This window comes from Micropterus dolomieu, linkage group LG01 (assembly GCF_021292245.1).
Source record: "Micropterus dolomieu isolate WLL.071019.BEF.003 ecotype Adirondacks linkage group LG01, ASM2129224v1, whole genome shotgun sequence".
Classification (NCBI taxonomy): Eukaryota; Metazoa; Chordata; class Actinopteri; order Centrarchiformes; family Centrarchidae; genus Micropterus; species Micropterus dolomieu.
The window spans coordinates 51659317-51681691 of NC_060150.1; the positions used below are offsets into that span (position 1 = coordinate 51659317).

The following is a 22375-nucleotide window of genomic DNA, read 5'->3' on the forward strand; positions in this document are numbered from 1 at the left end:
GTCACTACTGTAGTTTTCAACGATGCTTTTGGGAAACGCACCCGAGGTAGGGCTGGACTATATGGTCAAAAATGTTATCACGACAAAAAGTTTCATATCTTTCGATATCAATAATTATCACAACAAGAATCAAATCGTTATTTGTTTTGAGTTTAAAGGCTGATTTCTGCTCCTGAGTGAAAGTTGAAGAAACCTGATGGTTGATTGTGGTTTAAACTCTTCTTTCCGGTCAAACAGTTGTTTTATTGTCCAGCCCTAACCCCAGGTTGGTTTTGGTAAAGTCCTGGATGCTTAAGGGATAATGATGATGTTATATGATCACAGTCAGATTTAAGCCAAGACAGCATAATATTCCTGTTTGACAGCACAGAAAACACCAAATATATGATAAAGTGTTGTCCTATGGTAATTATTAATCTCTTTGGAAAAACTACTCTGAATGTCTGAACTATGTCTTTATCCAAATCACACAAATTTAGGCTGTTCTGTATCTTCTTTGGTAATGATTGTAATAAATAATGTAATTTTTTTTCATCGACTCCCTCGTTGACAACCTGCACAGTTCATCTTTGATGTGCTCCTCCTTATTACACATGTTTTTGAGTTGTAAACATACTGTGATATCTTTCTTATAGATATGTTTAACAGCTCAAATTATAGGCCATGGGCTGCGATCAATTTTGGGTAAATTATGTGAAAAAAAGAAGAAGTAAAAATCTGGGATTAATCCCAAAGGTTTGATCATAATTTTAACTTTAATCTCGCTCGTTAAAGTTTTATTTTAAGGCTTTAATGAAATGGCAGCGGAGTCTACTTGTTATTATCTAGAATTTGGGGTTTGTAATGTTTCGCAGGAAGTTAAATAAGGTCCTTTTATTATTAAATTAAAAGCTGTTTGCCTTCCTCGTGTAGCGGCGCTGTGCTGTGCGTCACCATGAGCTCCAGCGGTGAGCAGTGCTTCAGTGGGGGGGTGGACGGTACCATTCAGAGCTGGAACACACCCAACCCCAACATCGACCCCTACGACTCATACGGTATGTCCCAGCAGGAATTTAGCTGTTGCAGAAAAGTAATTTTTGACACCTCCACGTTTCCTCACTCGTCTCTCGGTTTGTCCTGGTTTTGGCAGAGCCCTCTGTCCTGCGGGGGGCGCTGTGCGGCCACACAGACTCGGTGTGGGGTCTGGTCTACAGCTCGGCCCACCGTCGCCTCCTCTCCTGCTCGGCTGACGGGACGGTCCGGCTGTGGAACGCTGCTGACGTCTCGCCGTCCCTCGCTGTTTTCAACGAGAGAGAAGGTGAGAAACTGCTCATCAGAGGAGGAGGAGTCTCAGTAGCTTGGTTTGTTAGCCGTGAAGTATTTATAACCTTTACCTTAGTAATACTGGGGGCCAGAATTCCTAAAGCTCTGCGTGAGTAAAAACGTGTGCAAACTTGATATCACCAGCAAATTAACACGTAGGCTGACCTACTAACGGTGTGCACGCAGAATGACGTCTTTCAAAGGTGCAAGAAAGCACCTGTTGTTCATTTACTACTTTTGCCTTAATGAATATGCAATTTGGGGCATTTCAATTTTATTGTGCAAAGTAATGGTGGTGGCGGCGCAATGGTGTGAGAGACCCGGGTTCAATCCCCGACCTCTGACATAAATAGCAATTGTAAGTCGCTTTGGATAAAAGCGTCAGCTAAATGAATAAATGTAATGGGAGGGTAACATGCAAATACATTTATTTACTACACGCAATGTGATCGACCAAGCCTAAAAGCAGTTTCATGTGAGTGCAACAGCTGAACTGTTTAGTATCAGACTGCAGCTGATGATTCTTTTCATTCTGGATCAATCTGCTGATAATTTCCTCCATTAAATCTGTTGATTGATCAGTTTGGCCATAGTAACCCAGAGCCCAAACTGACGCCTTCACATTGCTTGTTGTTTCCAAACCTTAACGTTATTAACAAACATCATGGTTATTACAATTATTCAGAGAAGTAGTAAATCTTCATGTGAGAAGCTGAAACTCTTTACAGAAAAATGACTGAAATGGTCAAAAGAGTCAACGTTTCTGCCAATCGAGTAATTGATAAATGGACCAATCGTTTCAGCCGTCCTTGTATAAACTGTTTCATTTATAACAAAAACGTCAGATTCTTCAAACTCTTTCTATGTTTTTTTATGTAAAGATTTTAAAGTGTAAAGTAACTAGCAACTAAAACTGTCAGATAAATGTAGAGTAGAAGAAAGTGGAGAAAAAAAAAACTTGAAAGCAAAAAAATTCTTAAAAACAGGACTTGAGTGAAAATCAGTCCCAGTCAGTTTGTGGGTCTTCCTCTGACTTTTTTAATTCATCAGGAAACCTCTAAAACTAATGATTAGGGCTGCACCTAACCTGCACCTTGTTTTCCTCTGATGTTTATTTTTTGGATTAATCAATAAATGATGAATAACATGTGAAAATTATTTTTAAAATGCTTAATTAAAATTGGTATTTTAGCATGCTAAGATGCTAACGTCGCTAAAGAACGCACAATGTTTCTTATAACCTTTTTTTTTATATCTTTAGTTTTCAGATTTGAAACTTTAAAACATGGAAATATTACAAAAATCTCAAAACAGACAAAAACTTACTCAGTTTATAGATTATGGATAGATTTCCTATGGTTCCATATTTAAAGTTCGTTGTTTATGGGGAACCAGCTGCTGAGTCTCTGCTGTCTGTGTTAGAGCTGGGAGTGCCGACCTCAGTGGACCTGGTGAGGAGCGACCCGGCTCACATGGTGACGTCTTTCACCACCGGCCACATCGGACTCTTCAACATGGAGACGCGGCAGCTCGTCCTGAAGCTGGAGTCTGCCGGCACGCCAGGTAAGTCAACCCACCAATCACAATCCAGATTTGGTATTTGAAACCCCAGCCATCCAACTTCCAGCTCTTGTCCGGGGCCGGGTCGCTGGGGAAGCAGCTCCAGCAGAGAATCCCAATCCTCCCTTTCCCGAGCCGCATTAAAAAGCGCTGACTGGGGGATCCCAAGGCGTTCCCAGTGTGGGGATATAATCTCTCCACCTAGTCTTGGACCACCTCAACTGGCTCCTTTCAACGCAAAGGAGCAGCGGCTCTACTCCGGGATCCTAACAGATGGAGTAGGATGTAGCTGCAGCACTGGAGGCTGCAGTCTCAGGACCCACAATGCTAGGACCGGAACTGCATTTGTTGGGCCCTTGTTTACTTGTTACTGCCAGCTAGCTGTCAAGAGCTATGTTACTCTTGACAGCCCCCCGAAGCCCATTACCCTTACCCCAACCATCACAGGGTGTGTGCCTAAACCTAAGTAATTGATTAAATGCATGTCGACCAGATATCCCTTCAGCTGCGAGCAGACAGGGTTAACCTCCTTCACGTACTGCAGCTATATAACATGGCACGGATGACTTGACTTCTTTAAGGGAGACACCAGCCCCCCTCCTAAGAAAACCCATTTCAGCCGCTTGTACCCGCGATCTAGTTCTTTGGGTCATGACCATAGCTGGGGGTAGGTGACCAAAAGGTTAGAGAAGCAAGCTTATGATTAGGAGGTCGTCGGCGGGATAAATCTGGGTGGGGAAAGTGAACAAGCGGTGCTCGGCCCTTGAGCAAGACCCTTAATCCCAACTGCTTAAAGCCTATTTATACTTCTGGGTCGGGTCTACGCTGTACTCAGCCGGCGGTGTGGGCTAAGTGCCGTCGTGAGCATTTATACTTGTGCATTGGTGTCTGCGTTGCAAGTGACACAAGAATAAACATTTTCAGAATAACCTCCGGGGTAATCGCTGCTAAGTGAGTTTCCAGGCTGAGGTGAACACATAGTGTTTGAGAAGTTTGGTGTAGGCTACTACAAACAATGGCGGCAGAAAGTGAGCGGATCATGATGGCTGATCGATGTTCAACAGCAGTTACTAATTACTGAACACAGAAACGAGAGAAGGCGTCGGAGGAGACGGGATGCACGACCTTTGAACCAAATGTGCAGGAGGAAATGTGATGCTACCAAGCCGACCAATTACAGTTCTTGCGGTCTGCGTCGTCCTGACGTGTAGCTGTATTTTTGGCGATTAGCGCGTCAGGCTACGGGGTAGAAGTATAAGTTGAACTTGAGCGGGCAGCTTCCAGGTGTGAATGTGCAGCTGTGCGCTTCCTCTCAGTGAAACTTCCCTGAATGAATAAATAAAGCCTAAGAACATCTTTCAAAACATCTCACAAATATATAGTTTCATGTTTAAAAGTAATTTCCTCAAACAGCAGTCAAACAGGAGGAAATAGTGTATTTGTTGGGGACAGATGAATCCACATTGAGCTCTAGTGAGTGTTTGGGGCAGCAGGACGGAAGGAACATGTGACCCAGTGCAGCAGAGAGGCTCACTGATAATTAATAATAGTTAATAGTTTCTGTGGTGTAGAGGAAGAGGAGACACTCAGGACTCGTTAGGAGATACGCTCACTGCTGGTTTCAGTCTTTTCATTGAATTTATTGACTGTAAGAAACTTCTCACAAAGTGTTTTCAGTCCTGGTGCTCTGACTGTTGGTGTTTAATGCTAATGTTGTCCTTCTCACGGCCAACCCCCCACCCCACCCCACCCGCAGAGGCTCCCTGCAAGATTAATAAAGTGCTGAGTCATCCCACGCTGCCAATCACCATCACAGCTCAGGAGGACCGGCACATCCAGTTCTTCGATAACAACACAGGTAACACACTGTCGAGGAGGAGGAGGAGGAGGAAACACTGAAACCATTTCACCAAGTTATACTATTATATCAGTAAATGCAGTGACCTCGTGCAGACTACACGACTGTCAGCGATGGCCGTGCCATTCGACAAGCTGACAGCAGCTGTGTCACCCGACGCTGGTCTCCAAACCGCGTTTTGTCAAGAAAACGCGTGAAACGGGAAATGACGTGAACCTGCACACGAAACAGCTGCTGTTTGTTATTAGAAAGATAGCAATTATAAAGACAGAGTCTGGGTGAAAGGATGGATCAGCACACGCAGGTAGCAGGGATTGTCTGAGCTACAGAGAGAGCTGCAGGGGAGTAAAAAGTGTTTTGCAGTGAAAAAGTAGCTGCCTGCTCTCATTGGCTGGATGTGGATGTCGAGTCGGCCGACTCCTCCAGATATTTGGCATGCTAGATATCTGGCAGACGTCGGCAATGTGTCAGAAATGTTTTGGGGAGCCGTTTTGATGCGTCATTGAGTACTTCACACATAACGACTGCCGACCGCCGACCGATCCCTGATTTACCCCTGATCACAGCCTGAACGTCACCGAGCTCGCCGAGCGGCAAATCAAGCTAAAAATCTTGTAGTGTGAACTAGGCTTTAGCTGAATACAAAAGAGTCTTAAGAAGACAGTGACTGTGTGCAATGAGCCCATTGCTGGCATAAACACAGAGGAGTCTTTACAGGAGCCTGCAGAGTTTCTCCTGTTGGACACTTTTACAACTAACTGCATGTTTTTAAATGAACAAAACATGTTTGGAGACTAAACTTGGTAACGTGCTATAAGGAGCATTAGGTGAGAAGAGTCTGTAGACACACACAGCAGCAACAACATGTAGAGCAGAGTCCGAACCGGGCCAGATTGCTTTGATAGCAGAAAAAGAGATCTATTTCAGCGGCTGGAGCTGAAATACACAATCACTTCAGTGATTGTGCCTCTAAAATAAAAGTGCGAGAACGTTTTTTGCAGCTGTGCTTTATTGAGAGCTTTAACTTTGAAGAGTTCTGAAGGACATTCAAAAGAGTCTCTGGCTTGACACACCTCTGAAAAAGCAGTCAGTAAACGTGTGATTGATTTCCCTGAAACTCAGGGAAATGAAAATAAGCGTCCACAGGTTTATGAATGCGGATCAAACCCCGGGACGCACTGCAGCACATGCTTTATTATGAGCATGTGAGCAAAAGTGGCCTTAAAATCAATTTGTTTAACAAGGGAGAAAAAAAATATTCACCTTATGTTGGGATCAATCATACAGCTCTCCCAACAGGAGTCCCGCACACTACCAACTGAGCTAAGCGTGCACAATAATGTGACTTTGCTCTGGCCCGCCATGTAACGGATTGAAAAAGATGTGGCCCGATGCCAGACTGTTTTGCTGACCCCTGCTGTGGAGTTTTTACACTGAGCGCTTCAGTTTACACGCTGTCAGTCAGTCAGTCAGACAAACTACAGCTAAAAATGAACTATAGTGTTATAGGGTCGCTATAAGGCAATTTTCTTCCATCAAGTTTCCCTCAGCGCTCATATAAAAACCGAAATACGACCAGACGTCAGAGCGGCTGAAAACAAGGTCGGGCTTGGAGGCTTTAAATGTGTTACAGAAAACCTGCGTTAGAAACCAGACGTGGGTGTTTACCAGGCAGGGGAGGGTCTAATGAAGGACATGACTGAGTTGCATCATGGGAAATGTAGGAGTTTTGGGAGCTTTGCACTAAAAGTCAAGATTTCTCTGCCTCTGCTGCTTTAATTTAAATTTAGAGTTTTAAAATCTGTCTGTCACAGGTCCAACCACCATAGTACCACTTTAAGATGTCAGGGTTAGAGACTGTGGTTTAGCTAAACAAAAAAATGACCTTTGTTCAGTGCAGGATCCATCTGAAGATGATATTAACACTGTGTTGATTGTAAGTCAGATTTTATGACTCTTGGTCTTTTTCTGACAGAAATTTACACAGACTGCCGGTTTTCATGTTGAAGACATCACAAAAAAAGTTAGAAAATGATGCTTTTTATACAAAAGCTGTGTAAAATGTGGTTTGTTTAAATCAAATTAAGGAATTTAAACTAAACAATCGAAGATGGTGAATGGGCGAGAATGGAAGCAATACTAGTAGCTCATTGAGGAGTGGGCGTCATGCGTAGCCCTAGTGATAAAATTTTACTGCAACTTTTAAAAAAATAGTTTACCCTTCTATGGAAAAGAAGAGTGTGAAAGTGAAGTGTCGTTCATTGTGAGTTACCATATTGTATATTATCGCTTCCTCAGACTAATGAAAAAAAATTTTATTCTGTTTTAACTTGAAGGAAAACTGATCCACTCGATGGTCGCCCACCTGGACTCTGTCACGAGTCTCGCTGTGGATCCAAACGGACTGTACCTCATGTCTGGAAGTGAGTATTCATGAGTAATAATACAGCAGTCTCTTTCAGCAATTAAGTTTTAAAAACTGTGAACATTTAATACGGCGGGGTCTCACGCCTGCATCACACACACACATCCAGCAGTCAGCTCGGTGTGGTGTTTCAAACTCACTAGTGATGGGAATTACGGCTCTTTATTTAGGACCACGTCTGCTGGTCAAGTCACATTCTTATTTGTTACAAGAAATAAGTTTCTTTATCTACAATCCAATGAAATATTCTGTAATATTGATAATTAAAAAGTGGGATATGTCAAATAATAACTTTTTACTGGAAAACCTGGAAAACAGACCAAGTTTTAGAAGTCATGGAAAATCACAGAAATCAAAAATTAAATGAAGCTTTCACTAATCTGAACGTGTGTTTCTCAGTAGTAATAATGTTGTTACTGTGTTTCTCAGTACAGGCTCTGGTTCTGCTTTACTTTCCTCCTCATTCACAAACCTTTTGTGTTGAGGCTTGTTTTTATTCCTGGCATTAAGGTTTATAATTAAGTTAATGTGGATGTAAAAAGTTCTTTATGAGGCTGATGAACCTGACGCAACTCTCCTTCCTCCATCCTCTTTGGTCTCGCTCTCTCTTCCAGGTCACGACTGCTCCATCCGTCTCTGGAACATGGAGAGCAAGACGTGCATCCAGGAGTTCACCGCTCACCGCAAGAAGTTCGAAGAGTCGATCCACGACGTCGCGTTCCACCCCACCAAGTGCTACATCGGCAGCGCCGGGGCCGACGCGCTCGCCAAGGTCTTCGTATGACCTGAAAGCGGCCTCCGGCTGACTGTCGAGCTCAGAGGGCGAGGAGCGGAGGTGGAGGAGGAGTCCGCCTTCACGTCTTGAGTCTGGATGAGAAAGCAGAAAGGTGACAGTGACCCGGACTGCTCCTTTTAAGAGATTTGTCAAATATTTGTCCCGCCCCTGCCCTGCTTTGGACTTAGGCTGGCCCGGGTCCCAAAACAAACCAACCTCTGGATGAGACCATGAATGAAACAGGAAGTGGCAAAAAATAAAAGCAGGAAATTTCATAACATTTTTTCTATTAAAGCTGGAATCTTTTATTTTATTTTCGTTAACAGATGGAACATAAAACCTCTCTCAACCGTCACTGACCCCAAATGCTCCCGCAGATTTTTCATGTGCCTTTTTTCTTCAAAACATAAATTCTATTAAGGCGTTGAAGAACTTTAATTTTGTGCATTTTAAAAATAAGCAAAGTAACGACCCAGAAGATTCAGTCACATGGGAACGTGTGTGATGATCTTATCCAACATATGAAGATCTGATTTCACCTGAAGATGACCTCCGACTCCGATTCATTTAGTGTGATTTTGTTATTTCCTGTTCCAAAAACAAAAAACCTTGAAGTTGTGCCTAAAACATGAGGAAGAGTTGGAGAGCGGCCAGTGACGAGGACAAAGATACATCTTGTTAGACGCCCCCTGCAGGATGTAAGGGGGGGGGGGTCAAAGGTCATGACCCTGAGTCCAGTGGTCTGGAGTCGGTGGCGTGCTCAAGGATGCGGGACCTGAGGGTTTGAAGGCGTCTGTGTCAGCTGATCGAATCACAAACATCCGAGGAGTTTCATTTCAAAATGAGATGAATTTAGACAGATCACAGATATGACGAGGTTTGTTTTTACACTCTGCAGTGAGTTCAGGCTGCTTGTCGTCTGAGTGGTCAGTCAGAATTCATTCACGCATCCTCATAAAGCAGCTCGTGCTAAAAGTTTGGTGATATATGACTACTTTTCCTGCAGGTCGCTAACCGGACAGAAAGTTCATACTTTATTCAAGCTAACGTAAACGTACCTCCTGTTTCATTACATATTTTTCCTAAAATAATGTCCCACGATGCTCCACTAAAAGGGGAGGGACAGAGTACAAATTAGACAGGTGTCCTAAATCTTGGGAGTTCTTACACGTCCCACATTTTAACTGGGAGTTTTATTTCTGTTGGCGGTACATTGAGCTGTGGTGTGTTAGGAACTCTACTGACGTAGAAAAAGTGAACTCTGTGTCGCGTTAACACATCATTGAATTACAGCAACTGTTGGAAATGTTAAAGGAGACGTATTATACTGCTTTTCCAGTCCTATATTATAGCTCTGTGACGCCTGTATAGCAGCTTTGCATGATTCAAAGTTTTTTTTTTTTTCTTAGACTGGCTCTTCATGTAGGCCTTCATTTCAGCCTCTGTCTGAAACAAGCTGTACATACTGCTGTCTCTTTAAGGCCCCTCTCTCAAAGCTAACTGTCTTCTGATTGGCCAAGACCTGAAGCATGTTACCAGGCTGTTGTTGTTGCTGGGCGGAACAGGCAGACTGAAAGTTGCCCTGCTGTTAGTGTGGGAGCACATGACCATATATGGAACACCGGCTCCATCTGGCTCGGTATTACATAGAAAGGAGCCGTTGGTAGAAAAAGCAGTTGAAAACGGAGCGTTCAGAACAGGAGGAAGGAGGTTTTTACTCACAGGGATTTCTTATAAATACTTTAACCTAATTTTTTTAAGCTTTGGCCATGTTTAACATGAACATCTAACATTATAACATTGTAGATAAGTCATAAAGTATGGAAAAGCACAAAAGGTCTCCTTTAAAGATATATTTTTTAGAGCTATTTTCAATGCCGTACTAAAAGAAACGCTACAGAGTCATTTTGAAATGAAACCCTTCAGTGCTGTGACAGGTTGTGACGTTGATGTAATATACTGGACCGAGCATCCACCTGGAAACACATCTGCTGTCAGGTGACACTTTGGTAGTCGTAGATGAAAATAAAGGAGATTCTTTCCAAAGTGGAATCTCACCTGGAAACATCCTGAAATAACAGAAATATTTCAGGTTTAAAAGTTTTCCTTCCTCACATGTTTGTAAAACACTTTGGACAGAATCTCTTCTCATTCATTTGTTCTGATCAGCTTTGGGGGCAGCGAGGCTCGATTTGGAAAAAACCTGCTGCTTTTGTCGTGTATTTATAGTTTGAAAAATCAAGACGAACTGCAGCCACAAAAAACCCTGCAGTGACACTTATCTCATTCGTTTGTTTTACTTTGATCACATAAAGTATTTATTTCTACTTTAAAAAAAACGCCAAATGAAAGCCAAAAGATTCAACCAAGAGACGAGATACTTCTTACTAAACCTTGCCAGTTGTTGTTGCTAATGCTAATTAGCTCGTTTTTTGTTGTAAAATAATAAATAGTGCAACACTTTAAGTGACATCTGTTTAGCTCCCCTCCAGATTTGTACATGCTTTATATGCTGACTGCCTGGAAATACTGTATTTTGTGTAATTATTATTATTTGGAGCGATTACTAGTTTTTTAAACGACTCTTTGTGTTTGGTGACAGACTTGTAAGATACACGTAGATATTTTTAGATATAAGACGTATTATCTGTTTTACTTGAAAGTGACGTTTATTCCTTTGGGGTTTCTGCTGGTGTTGTTAGAAGTACGTATACTACAGGACTTTACCTCTCAGCACTACGTAACACTTTGCTTTTGCTTTTTTACCAAATTATCATCTCAAAGATGGTGGGACTCTTTGTGGGTTCTTTTAACGTAAAGTGAAACGGTGTATTAAAAAAAAGGAAGGGGGGATAAATGGATATGTGTACAGTTTTTAAGTATTAAAGCAGATCTATTTATAAGCGAGGTGTACTTAAGGGAACAAATCATTTACACCCAGAGCCAACGATCAAACATTACTTGTATGAAAAGGAAAACACAGTGGCTGCAGTTTCAAATTAAGATTTCCTCTAAAATGATGTAGAAAATGACTGGAGTCTGGTGGTTTTGGAGTGAACTGTTTTGTGACCTTTCACATTATTTCAACCTTTGATTCTGGCACTTTTTTATATCCAGACACTTTAACTTCAAATCCGTGAAGAAAACAACGAGAGAATCCGTCAGTTCAGATTCATCCCTCACACGTTTCTTCTCCAAAGTAAAACAACGTGCATCCATAGTTCATAAAGAAATTCGCTTCGTAACTTTTACAGCCACGCAACCTTTGGTCAAGCTGAAACAAAAAAGGGGCGGAGTCTTCACGTTTATCCAATCTGTTCTGAACATCTTTAGATTCAGCTAGAGTAAACTGGACCCGGAGTGAAATCCAGAATGGATTTGTTGAAATTAACTTACATCATAACATGTTACCAACCTGCAGTGTCAGGACTCCTCCAAAGGCTCGCAAGGTGATTAAAAAGAGGAAATTAATATAATAGCTGTTATTTTATCTGACTTTTCTCCAATATTTGCTTGTATATTAATACTTTCACCTCTTCAGGCTGCAATATATATATATATATATATATATATATATTCAAATGCAATGCTTTGAGAAAGAGGGGAAAATCTGTCTCTGGTTGAACTGCAGCCTGGGATGAGGGGTTGCTAGTTTGAGAACCTCTGCTTTAAAGGCTGGGAGTCACTGATGTCCAGTGACAGAAAATGTTAACGGGATGCAGTAAACGAGCAGAATCTCAGTGGATCTGTGCTTAAAGTGACGGACACAATTTTTGATTTGTGAATATTTTTGATGGAGTCTGGGTGCATGTTGTGGCTGTTATTCCCAGCGTTGCAGAAGTTCTCACAACACTTCCAGTGTTCGGCGGCCTGAATGAAAGAAAAGCCTAAAGAAAGTAAAGGTGTTTTTTTGCTACGTATTTTATTTTCATACTCAAATAATCCAAAGAGAACTGAACCAGGATTCATTAAGAACCAGAATCAACAAAGCTAAATAAAACCAGACTCCATTTAGAATCTGTCTACTTTTATTTCACTTTCAGAGCAATAGAATCCGCCAATAATTTAATCTCATTTTGATTTTAGTGCGACTCAGCATCTCACACTACATCAGCAGTAACACTAGGCAGTAGTGATGTAGGCAGCTGGAGTGGGTCAGATTCATATTTTGTTGTCTTCAGTGGCCAAACGCAGAGCTGAACTGTCATCGGTTTGCCTGTAAATGATTGTTGTCTTTTAATGTGTGAAACTATTAAAGAGAGAATATAGATCTGGCTGTACATAAAGAACATACACACGTGGTGTTTTCTTTATTTTTTTCATTGTTCTTTATTTTAAAAATGGGAGAGTGACAGATTTATCAGTAACAACAATAAAGGAATATGTTGTGTATCATGATGGTGATGAGTTGTTTGTTTAAACACAACAACATGGAAGCATTTTCACAAATTTAACATACAGGAAGCTGCACGCTGTGACGGTAACTAAGTCTGTATTTGTAGTGAGTAAGAAAATAATACAACATAAAGCATTCATGGAATAAAAGAACTGGTGAGATTAAACTAGTATAATATCTCACAAAAGTGTTTATCATCCTCCTCAAATGTACAAGTCGCTCACAAGCTGGAGCTTTTAGTAAGCTGTCAGATTGTCTCACCAGGGTTTAGACATTAACCTGTTGGAAACAGCCAGCTATTTGCCCCTATTTCCAGGAAAAACGCTTAAAATAACATACCCAAAATGAATCAGGAATATTCTGGTCTCCTTTGAAAGGTCAGAAACTAACATATTTATTTTACCATTACAGACTAAATGGAGATGCAATAAAGAAAAATATGAAATTTTTAATGCAATAAACCATCAAACCATCGTAAGACAGATTTTAATGAAACTGAATATCTTCTAATACACCTGGAATGCAATTGTAACTGTAAATTTGATGAAAATAAACTATCATACAATATTTTCAAAATATACCAGGCAAATGTCCATATTTTGGCAATATTTACTGTTTAAATGTTGACTTTTATTGGGAGTTATCTTTAAAACACTCTTTCTGTCCATACAACCACATTCCACATAACACAACATTGAAATGTTGATTAAAAACAGTGAATATTCATCAACATTCCCGTCACCAAATGCAAAATGCTTTACAGGCCTGTAGCTTGAGAACGGAGCATCCCACAGTGATTGGAGAAACAAATCAACTGATTTTTGGACTGAAAACGGCGAAAACAGCAAAAGTAAGTCAGTGGTTTTAAAGATCGCCTGCTGCCCGCGGTACCAGAGGTGTCGGTGTTAATGGCTGTGTGATGTGTTATCTTGAGGGGGCAGAAAATTTACAGCTCACTACTTTACATTGTAGTGTCATTTCTTCAGTGTTGTCACATGAAAAGATCTAATCAAATATTTACAGAAATGTGAGGGGTGGACTCACTTTTGTGAGATACTGTATGGGTTCATGAAGGCACCTCACCAAAAAAAAAGTTTAGAACAATTAGAATTTAATTAACATAGAGAAAAACATTATAGAGTAAGTAAGTAATTATATATACTGACAAAATAAACTCGTCAGTTGCTGCTGATGTTATTGGCACATTAATATCATTATCACATATTAAGATGTTATTCTTAATTATTATAGAATGAATTCAGCACTATGCAGCAGCACTGGCTGTTTTGCGGGTTTTACATGCAAAGCGCCTGCTGAGCTCAATAAATTAGATTCTCTGTTTGAACAAGTCAGAGTGAGATGACTTTAAAGAAAGTGTCAATTTAATATGCATTAAACATCAAACATGTATCGGTGTCTTGATCGATAATGCTTTAGAGCAATGTGCACAAATAAATGTCCTAAATTCAATATATTCGGAATAAAGAAGTGTCTGCTTTATTTGACCCTTTTGAAGTGAAGATCGCAGCAGGATGTGGAGTTTGTGTCTCATGTTGAATCGTAACCCGATGTAGGAGGGAGGAATGGGTTCTCCTGTTTGACTGTGAATATAATGAGAAATGCCGTCACAGTGACCAACAGTCCAAACCTCAACATTATTAACAAACATTCAAATTATTAAAATAATTAATCTGTGAAGATGAAACCATGAAACGTTTTCACATGAAAAATGACTTAAATGATCAAAATAGTTGACTAATTGTTTCAGCTTGTATAAACTTTGTTGAGTTTAATTCATAACAAAACATCACATTTTATAAGCTCTTCATCTGTTTTGTGTGTAAAAATCTTAAATTGTAAAGTAGCTGAAGCTGCCGGGTAAATGTAATGTAATAAAAAGTACAATACCTCTCTCTGAGATGAGGTGGAGTAGACGTAGAAAGAAAACAGTTGTACAGATACCTCAAATTAATATTTGAGCAAATGCACCTAGTTACTGTCCACCACTGGAAATATCTCTCTGGAACAGAGCTCTTATAGATCTGTTGCTATTACCAGAATGACTGGAAAAACTATTTTTTGGGACAAGATCAATTGCTGGGCAGTAACCCAAAACACAGAATGCAAGGACATCACTTAGTGTAGAAAGGTCTTGCAGGGTGAGACGACTTCGCTCACAAGACGTGACAATGCACAGTATTGGGGTCACCAGAACGAGACGAGAAGATATTTTGACCCCATTTTGATAAAATATGCTGATGCTGAAATTTATGAGTAGTCCTTCTCCAGAGGATTTTGAGCATTAAGCACTTAATGTCCTGTTTTATTTATATTATTTATATAAAGTGAACACAAAATTCTGGTTGCAGGTGACAATTCAAATTATAAAAATATAACAGAATATAATGCAGTAATCAACAGCATATTTCTTTTTTTTTAAGCTTAAGTTACTTTTTTGGACAATGCACATTTCTGTCTTCTATATATGCATTGTATTGCATGTTTTCTTATTGTGCATAGTTAACATTTCTTGTCGCTATTTTGCAGAATATGTTTAGCAAATTCTTTTAAAAAACTGATGGGTACCTGTCCCCAGAGTCCCCAGTTTAAAAGACACTTGTGACAGAATGTATATTGATGAGTTTTACTGTATAACTGCAGTACAGACCGGAAACAGTGATTTTCAGCTGCAGTTCCCTCTCCGTCCTCCGGGTGGCGGCGGTGCAGCTTTTACCGAGTTGTTTCTACCGTAAACATTAGTAGAGGAAGCTAGCGAGCTGTAAACAAAGCTGAGTCGCAAACCTGTTCGACAACTATTAAACCCCCTGGTGTGATGAGATATGATCAGACATACTTCTGCGTAACACTAAAGTAAGTGGAAACTGAAGTGTTAACCAAATAGTTTAACGCTGACCGAGAAATTAACTCGCAAAATGTAGTCAGCTAATGCTAGCCAGTTAGCATGAACGTGCTAAAGATAGCTCCGGCGTTTGGATGCGGACTAAGTTAACTTTTTATTTCTGACTGCAGAGGTTTGACTTCGTGTTATCAGTCTCGTAAGGTTTGATTGATTAACATTAAAGCAAAGCAGCTGGTGTAAAGGACGGTGTGTGGCTAGCTTAGCTAAGGTCAAGTTAGCAGCAGGGGCGTAAAATAAATGTCCACATTTTTAATCCAAGTGTCGTTGCTGTTTCTCCGCAGGGCTCTCCGGACTCTGGCGGTCACTCGTCCATGAGCAGCAGCAGCAGCAGTTCAGTCCGGCCCCCGGGACCTGCCATGACCCGGCCTGCGGTCTGACGGATCGATGATGGCTGCAGAGCTGTTTCCCACCAAGAAGCTGGTCCCCTCCGCCTCAGCGAGCAGCACCACCTCCTCCTCCTCCATCCAGCAGTACCAGCAGCAGAACCTGACCAACAACAACACCAGCACCAGCACCAGCACCACCGGCCAGGCCTGCTGCAACTGGCAGGGCCTGTACCCGACAATTCGGGAGAGGTCAGTCTGAACCCCAAAGACTCCGGATAGCTGTGAGCTGTTTGCTCCTGTGCAGATGAGGAGCGCAGAGGTCATGTTCTCAGTTAGTTTAATAAAGGCACAGCAGTGGCAGACATCTGAGTCCAGTCCTATACAGAGCAGCAGTATGCATATATTTAATACTCAAAGCATTAATAAGGGTTAGAGATAGGCCGACACCTGCACTCACCAAGCCCAGATATATATATATTGTATGGGGTTGATTGTTCTTATGTAGTTTATATGATGCTTTGGCAATATTGTTATTACACATTCATGCCAAAAAGCTAATTATAATTAATATCATCCTACATGACAGCCGCTGTTATCAGTCTCTCCAGGATTTTGCGGCATTTCTTTATGATTGTTGCCTAATAAATATAAAAATATATATATACAAATTTATTTATTAGGGTAAGCCCACTGAGAGGCACCATCTAGTTTTTGAGGGGGTCCTAACATCTATCACAACCAGACCAACAGAACACTGACAAAATAAAGAAGTACACTTATCCATTTGTCAATATACAGACAGTCAACAGATAAACACACAGAGCAACCACAACAAAAAAAGATGTGATATTTTTAAAGTTAGAATTGTAGATGAATCATTAAACAGTCCCTCCTAACCCTAACCCTGCATATTTAAACCAGCCGACCTTGATTCTTTCCTGCAGCTGACCTGTGTCTCAGTGTCTCTGACGTCCTCCACGTGTTTCTGACATTCTCTCCATATGTTTTGTGGCGGCAAAGTGTTTGTCAGGAGACGATTTCCTTTATGTTTGACCAAAATACTGCCCATTCTGCAGGACAGCTTCCCCGCTTTGGTAAAGGAGATTTGGATCCTGGTCTTCACGGTCCTTTTATTTTTTGTAGGTAATTGTGAGACGTTGGTGTCACAAATGTCTGCTGCGTCTTCTAAAATAGGAAGTGAGTTTGCCGATGTGTGACAGCATTTTGCAGGAAATGGCAATGATAGGTTAAATTTGCAGAAAATTTTGCGATAATTGGTCAAAATTGCAAGTCGTGCTGAAGTCACAGAGATCTGTTGGATTGGTGTTAATATTTGTGATCTGTCTAATCTAACAGCATTACTGGCTAGATACATAGATGTTCATTTAGTCCACGGAAATTCATTTTGTGTCACACAGCAAACGTCAGATGAACTACATCAACAGCAACAACCAGACAACCGCTCTCATTGTTTAAGAAATCCAATGCTGATAGGCACAAATTGGTTCAGAGAGATGGCACTCTAAACCTTCTGCCTGATGGTAACAGCTCATACTCGCCAAACAGGGGATGTGATATATCTCTGATGATAATCGCCTGCCCCTTCCTCACCAGTCGGAACTCACAGGTCATCATCATGCTAGTTCTTACTGAATCTTACTGAACATATTAACTATCTGATGCACTTTATTTTACTTATGCAGGATAGAGTTAAATATGTAGTCAGGGTGTGTTCAATTGTTGATAGCTCGGTCATTTCTACCTTTACAGAGAATGAGGAAGCATTTGCTGCCAAAGTAAAAGTAATTAGTTGAGTCAGTTTTATTTTTAAATCACAAAATCACAGGTTTCATAGGAGTTTTAAAAAGCTTTCCAGGAGTACGCACAAGTTAAAGAACTTGATTTATGCTGCTGTACCTGTAAAACAGTGGATGTCTCCGGGATTTGTTGTTTTGACATTTCATTAAACAAAACCCTTGAATTTCACACACTGGGTATAGTACTGTGTGGAAACATGCTTGGTTTTTTTGACAAAATGTTAACATGGTCTTTGTCCTTCCAGGAATTCAGTCATGTTCAACAATGAGACGATGGCAGATGTTCACTTTGTGGTTGGGCCGCCTGGCGGGACGCAGCGAGTACCAGGGCACAAGGTAAAACCACTCGCATGCTGCAGATCCGGGGTCAGAGGGGGGAAATAAGCTCCATGAGAACACCGTTTTGTTTTCTGCAGGAAGTAATTCATGTGCATTTGAAAGGTGGGAAATCTGCCGCAGGTTGTAGAGCTTTGTGGTTCAGGATTTGTCAAACAAAGTGATGTTTGCTTTTCTAAATGAGGCAAAGAGGCTGAAAACTAAAACAAATTTTAAAAATGCAGATTCAGCATTATCAGGGAGCTAATATTGAAAACATTTTTTTTGTTGTTGTTGTTTTTTTACATGAAAAGGTTACAACAGAATGTTGTATAACGAAATGAAAGTTTGTAGTCCCTTCATGCTACTCATAGAACTTAACAGATAATTAAATTTATATTAAAATATGGGAATATTTAAAAGAAATAAAATTAAACAACATATACAGTTATTTATATTGCAGACATGTCTACACCCAGAAGATTCTGCATGCAGCCCTAGGCACAACTGTCTCTGATTTCCGTTAAAGAGGTGGTATTCTGCTTTTCCACTCTCCTCTCTTATTGAGTTATATATCTATTTTGTGCACGTAATAGGTTTGCAAAGTGAAAAAGCCCGAAGTCCAGCCCAAAGGGAGTTCCCATCTCCCACAGAAAACTCTGCTCTGAACTGCCTGAAAACAGCTCGTTTGTAGTCCAGCCGCAGGGATGAAAGCTAAATGCGCCTCATAACGCTCGCCAAGCGGCTAATCTGACACGCCCTCAAAACCAGCGGTGGAAAAACAGTGAGCTGCAGCACACAGCTCTCCTCTCCCCGCCAAACACTAGCTACCCTCCAGGCAGTCAGTGGACAGGAAGTTGTTCCTGTGATGTAGAGACAGAGCTCAGTTAAAACTTTATGGATGAAAGATACTTTTGTTACAGATTAATAACTCACCACTCTGAAACTCTTGCTCCAGTCCATGTTGCCAAGCTGGTCGGCAACATGTACAGCTGAACCGAAGCACTGTTTGCTTCTCACTGACCCGCCCTTCTCTGCTTCTGATTGGCTAGTAGTCCTTAACTAGGAACTGAGCATGTGCAACTCCCAACAAAGATCATTTAGAGACAAGATGTATCACTCCATAGCTAAAACTAAGCCTTCAACATAAGCTGAAAAGAGGAGCTGCAGCAATGTACAGTATGACAATATGGTGTTTTTTGAAAATTAAACCATGTAAACTTGTTCTGGTACAACCCCTAAATAAGATTTTGAACCTGAAAGTGAGCAGAATACCACTTCTTTCCAAGTCCAAGCTGGGCCAGCGTGGCTCCTATCCCGGCTCTCTTTCCTCTGAGCAATCACTGCTGCTCTTTAATCTTCCTTTTCCAATGACTGTATTTCTGTCTAAGGTAACACGTGTTTCAGCAATTAAGCTGGAAACAAACCGATGAAAAACTGTCTCTTATGGTGTCCATGTTGTTCCTCTGCTCTGTCAGTACGTCCTGGCTGTCGGCAGCTCGGTGTTCCACGCCATGTTTTATGGAGAACTGGCCGAGGATCAGGATGAGATCCGGATCCCTGACGTGGAGCCTCCTTCATTCCTGGCCATGTTGAAGTCTGTCCGATTCATTCAGTGTTTATGGACTGTAAACATTTAGCTTTGTCTCTCTATAGAAACACCAGACACTCCAAATAATCAGTTTAATACATGCAATAAATAACAACAGCACAAAGTGAGCTAAACCCACCCTCTACCTTCCCAGGTACATCTACTGTGATGAGATCGACCTGTGCGCCGACACGGTCCTCGCCACCCTCTACGCCTCCAAAAAGTACATCGTGCCTCACCTGGCCCGGGCCTGCGTCAGCTTCCTGGAGACGAGCCTGAGCGCCAAGAACGCCTGCGTGCTGCTGTCTCAGAGCTGCCTGTTCGAGGAGCCCGACCTGACGCAGCGCTGCTGGGAGGTGATCGACGCTCAGGCCGAGCTCGCTCTGCGCTCTGAAGGCTTCTGCGACATCGACACCCAGACACTGGAGAGCATCCTGCGGCGGGAGACGCTCAACGCCAAAGAGATGGTGGTGTTTGAGGCGGCGCTGAACTGGGCTGAGGCCGAGTGTCAACGGCAAGACATGACGCCGACTATAGAGAACAAGCGCCTGGTCCTGGGGAAGGCCATCTACCTGATCCGCATCCCCACCATGGCGCTAGAGGACTTTGCCAACGGGGCAGCGCAGTCCGGTGTGCTCACGCTCAACGAGACCAACGACATCTTCCTGTGGTACACCGCCGCCAACAAGCCTGAACTGTTGTTCTGCACAAAACCTCGGAAAGGCCTGTCACCGCAGCGCTGCCACCGCTTCCAGTCCTGCGCCTACAGGAGCAACCAGTGGCGCTACCGAGGCCGCTGCGACAGTATCCAGTTCGCCGTGGACAAGCGTGTCTTCATCGCCGGCTTCGGCCTGTACGGCTCCAGCTGCGGTTCGGCCGAGTACAGCGCCAAGATCGAGTTGAAGCGTCAGGGCGTGCCGATGGCCCAGAGGATCATCAAGTACTTCTCGGACGGCTCCAGCAGCACCTTCCCCGTGTGGTTCGACTACCCGGTGCAGATCGAGCCCGACACCTTCTACACCGCCAGCGTGGTGCTGGACGGCAACGAGCTCAGCTACTTCGGCCAGGAAGGCATGACAGAGGTGCAGTGTGGGAAAGTGACCTTCCAGTTCCAGTGCTCCTCGGACAGCACCAATGGCACCGGGGTGCAGGGAGGCCAGATCCCCGAACTTATCTTCTACGCCTGAGCCGTGCTGGAGGGAGGACGCCGCAGAGATTCCCGTTTCACTGCCATGTAGTCTTTTTATTTTGAAAGTTTGGAGACGTTCTGAGGAAGCTGCTAGAGGACAGAGGCGCTCCTGGATTTACTGCGGAGCCTTCGAGATGCTTGAGGACAGTTTGATTAGAACATGAAGACACGGTCAAGAAGACCGGAGCCTCACATTCCTTCACTATCTGTTTTGTTGTTTTGTTTCACAGCAGCTGTTGTTGTCGTTACCGCTGTTTCCGTTTATTAGTTAAAGGTAAAGCAGGAGTTACACAACTATCAAAATACACGTAAAGAAAACCCAGACACAGCAGAGACTGTCTGTTATTGGTTAATGCAGTGAATTAAATACCTGACTATGAAAATCCAATATTTCCATAAAGATCATTGTCTCACCGTCCTGTCAGGAGGCGGGTCTGTGCCCAAAATCTGTAAACAGCAATGTTGAAAAACATCACTTTAATTGTTATTAATCTATTTTTTTTTTTTATCATTATCAATCTCGTAGAAAACTTCAACACATTCAGATGAATTGATTTTAATTCAGTAATCGAGTAATCATTTGAGCGCTAAGTGTAAACCTGAAGTAGACGAGGCAGCTGCACAGCAGATTTTATTACAGCTAGACTCAGTGTTTTGAATGCACTCCTAAATGTGTTTTAAAAGTGCAATAAAATACAAACTACTGTCACGGTTCATGTACTGCTGTCTCCCCTCTACAGTAACAGGTTTCTTACCTTAAAGATGACGTGCAGAGTTTTGTCAGGAGACGAAGGATGAACGGCGCGTTTATAAACTGACACTATATTAGATATCAGTCCTCCTCTTCTGACGTTCAGACTTCGGTTGAATTTAAAATATTCCTGCTGTAACTGAAGAACTGAAGGACTTGATGAAGCACTACTTTTTAACCTGTGCAGGTGTGTTTACCGTCTGTTTCTTGTGATTTAATAAAAGCTGAATATAAACACAGACAGCTGATCACATCCTGTCTGTAACTCCAGTTTTAGACACTAGTTCAGATATACTTTAACCTTCCTCTCCTTTTCTGTACTGTCTTTGCTTTCTGGGCTTAAATGTGACATTTCAGCCATAATCCACCTGAACGTCTACCTGCCTGCAGTATAACAGCTAATCTGAAAGGATTTTAACTATACCTATACTTTATTTGTGTTGTATGTAAAGAACTGTATTCCAGATGTCACAGCCAACTTTCCCTGTGCTTTTATTTTTAAAAATCATGCCATTATTGTTTTGTTAATGGTGTAAATATCTCTGACTGTGTTGGCTCACTTCTTCGTCTGCCCTCTTTGAAAACGGAAAACCCTGTTTTATATGATTCTATATTGAAGAAACATATTTTTGGACGCCTTTTGTTTCCTTGTTATCTGATTCCACCCAGAATGTGCAGTGAGTCGGTGGCCTTATGGATGTGGTGTTGTGACAAATTTGGAAATAAAAGGTTCAGTTCTGAGTTATTACTCTTGTTGTTTTATAGACTATCATTAAGATCTACCTGCAGGATGAGCCGATCATTTTTCTGATATAAATGAAAATGATTCCATATTATAGACATTAAGACAAAAATAATAAATGACCAGCTATGATCTCAAGCAGAAACATGGCTGCCTGACTTTCACAATGATTTATGGATTATAATTAAACAGTTAGGCTAATACTCAGGGTGGAAGAAGCTACTCAGATCTTTTACTCAAGAAAAAGAACTCCATCCTCTGTCCTGCATACAAATGTTACTACTTAGTAAAAGGGAATGAGTATTATTACTTAAAGTAGCCTACTCATATGTTTTATTTGACTTGTAGTTTGGGTTCCTTGTCATGTTTCAGACGAGTTTTTAGAAGTTTCCCCAAAGACACATTTCC

The 22375-nt window shown here is 41.7% G+C and overlaps 3 protein-coding genes across 3 annotated transcripts in view; 2 read left to right on the top strand and 1 right to left on the bottom strand.

Moving 5' to 3' along the window:
* LOC123986372 (striatin-like) overlaps positions 1-8200 on the top strand; it is a gene marked incomplete at its 5' end in the record, with an annotated part of 33872 nt that extends 25672 nt beyond the window's left edge. The window contains 6 exons of the mRNA XM_046074623.1: positions 913-1034; positions 1130-1297; positions 2725-2865; positions 4619-4720; positions 7057-7143; positions 7760-8200. Coding sequence (XP_045930579.1) covers positions 913-1034; positions 1130-1297; positions 2725-2865; positions 4619-4720; positions 7057-7143; positions 7760-7929 — 790 coding nt within the window. The remainder of the gene's footprint in view (positions 1-912; positions 1035-1129; positions 1298-2724; positions 2866-4618; positions 4721-7056; positions 7144-7759) is intronic.
* Positions 8201-13849: 5649 nt separating this feature from the next.
* The window catches only part of LOC123969234 (zinc finger protein 2 homolog), a 31093-nt gene continuing 22567 nt past the window's right edge, over positions 13850-22375 (bottom strand). Inside the window, exon 4 of the mRNA XM_046046431.1 lies at positions 13850-13917. Within this exon, the coding sequence (XP_045902387.1) occupies positions 13865-13917 (53 nt within the window). The 3' untranslated portion in view covers positions 13850-13864. The remainder of the gene's footprint in view (positions 13918-22375) is intronic.
* On the top strand, positions 15035-21966 carry LOC123969239 (BTB/POZ domain-containing protein 3-like). The gene is made up of 5 exons (XM_046046443.1): positions 15035-15187; positions 15518-15811; positions 17625-17715; positions 19173-19291; positions 19440-21966. The coding sequence occupies exons 2-5, from the start codon at positions 15621-15623 to the stop codon at positions 20470-20472; spliced, it is 1434 nt and encodes a 477-aa protein (XP_045902399.1). The 5' UTR covers positions 15035-15187; positions 15518-15620; the 3' UTR covers positions 20473-21966.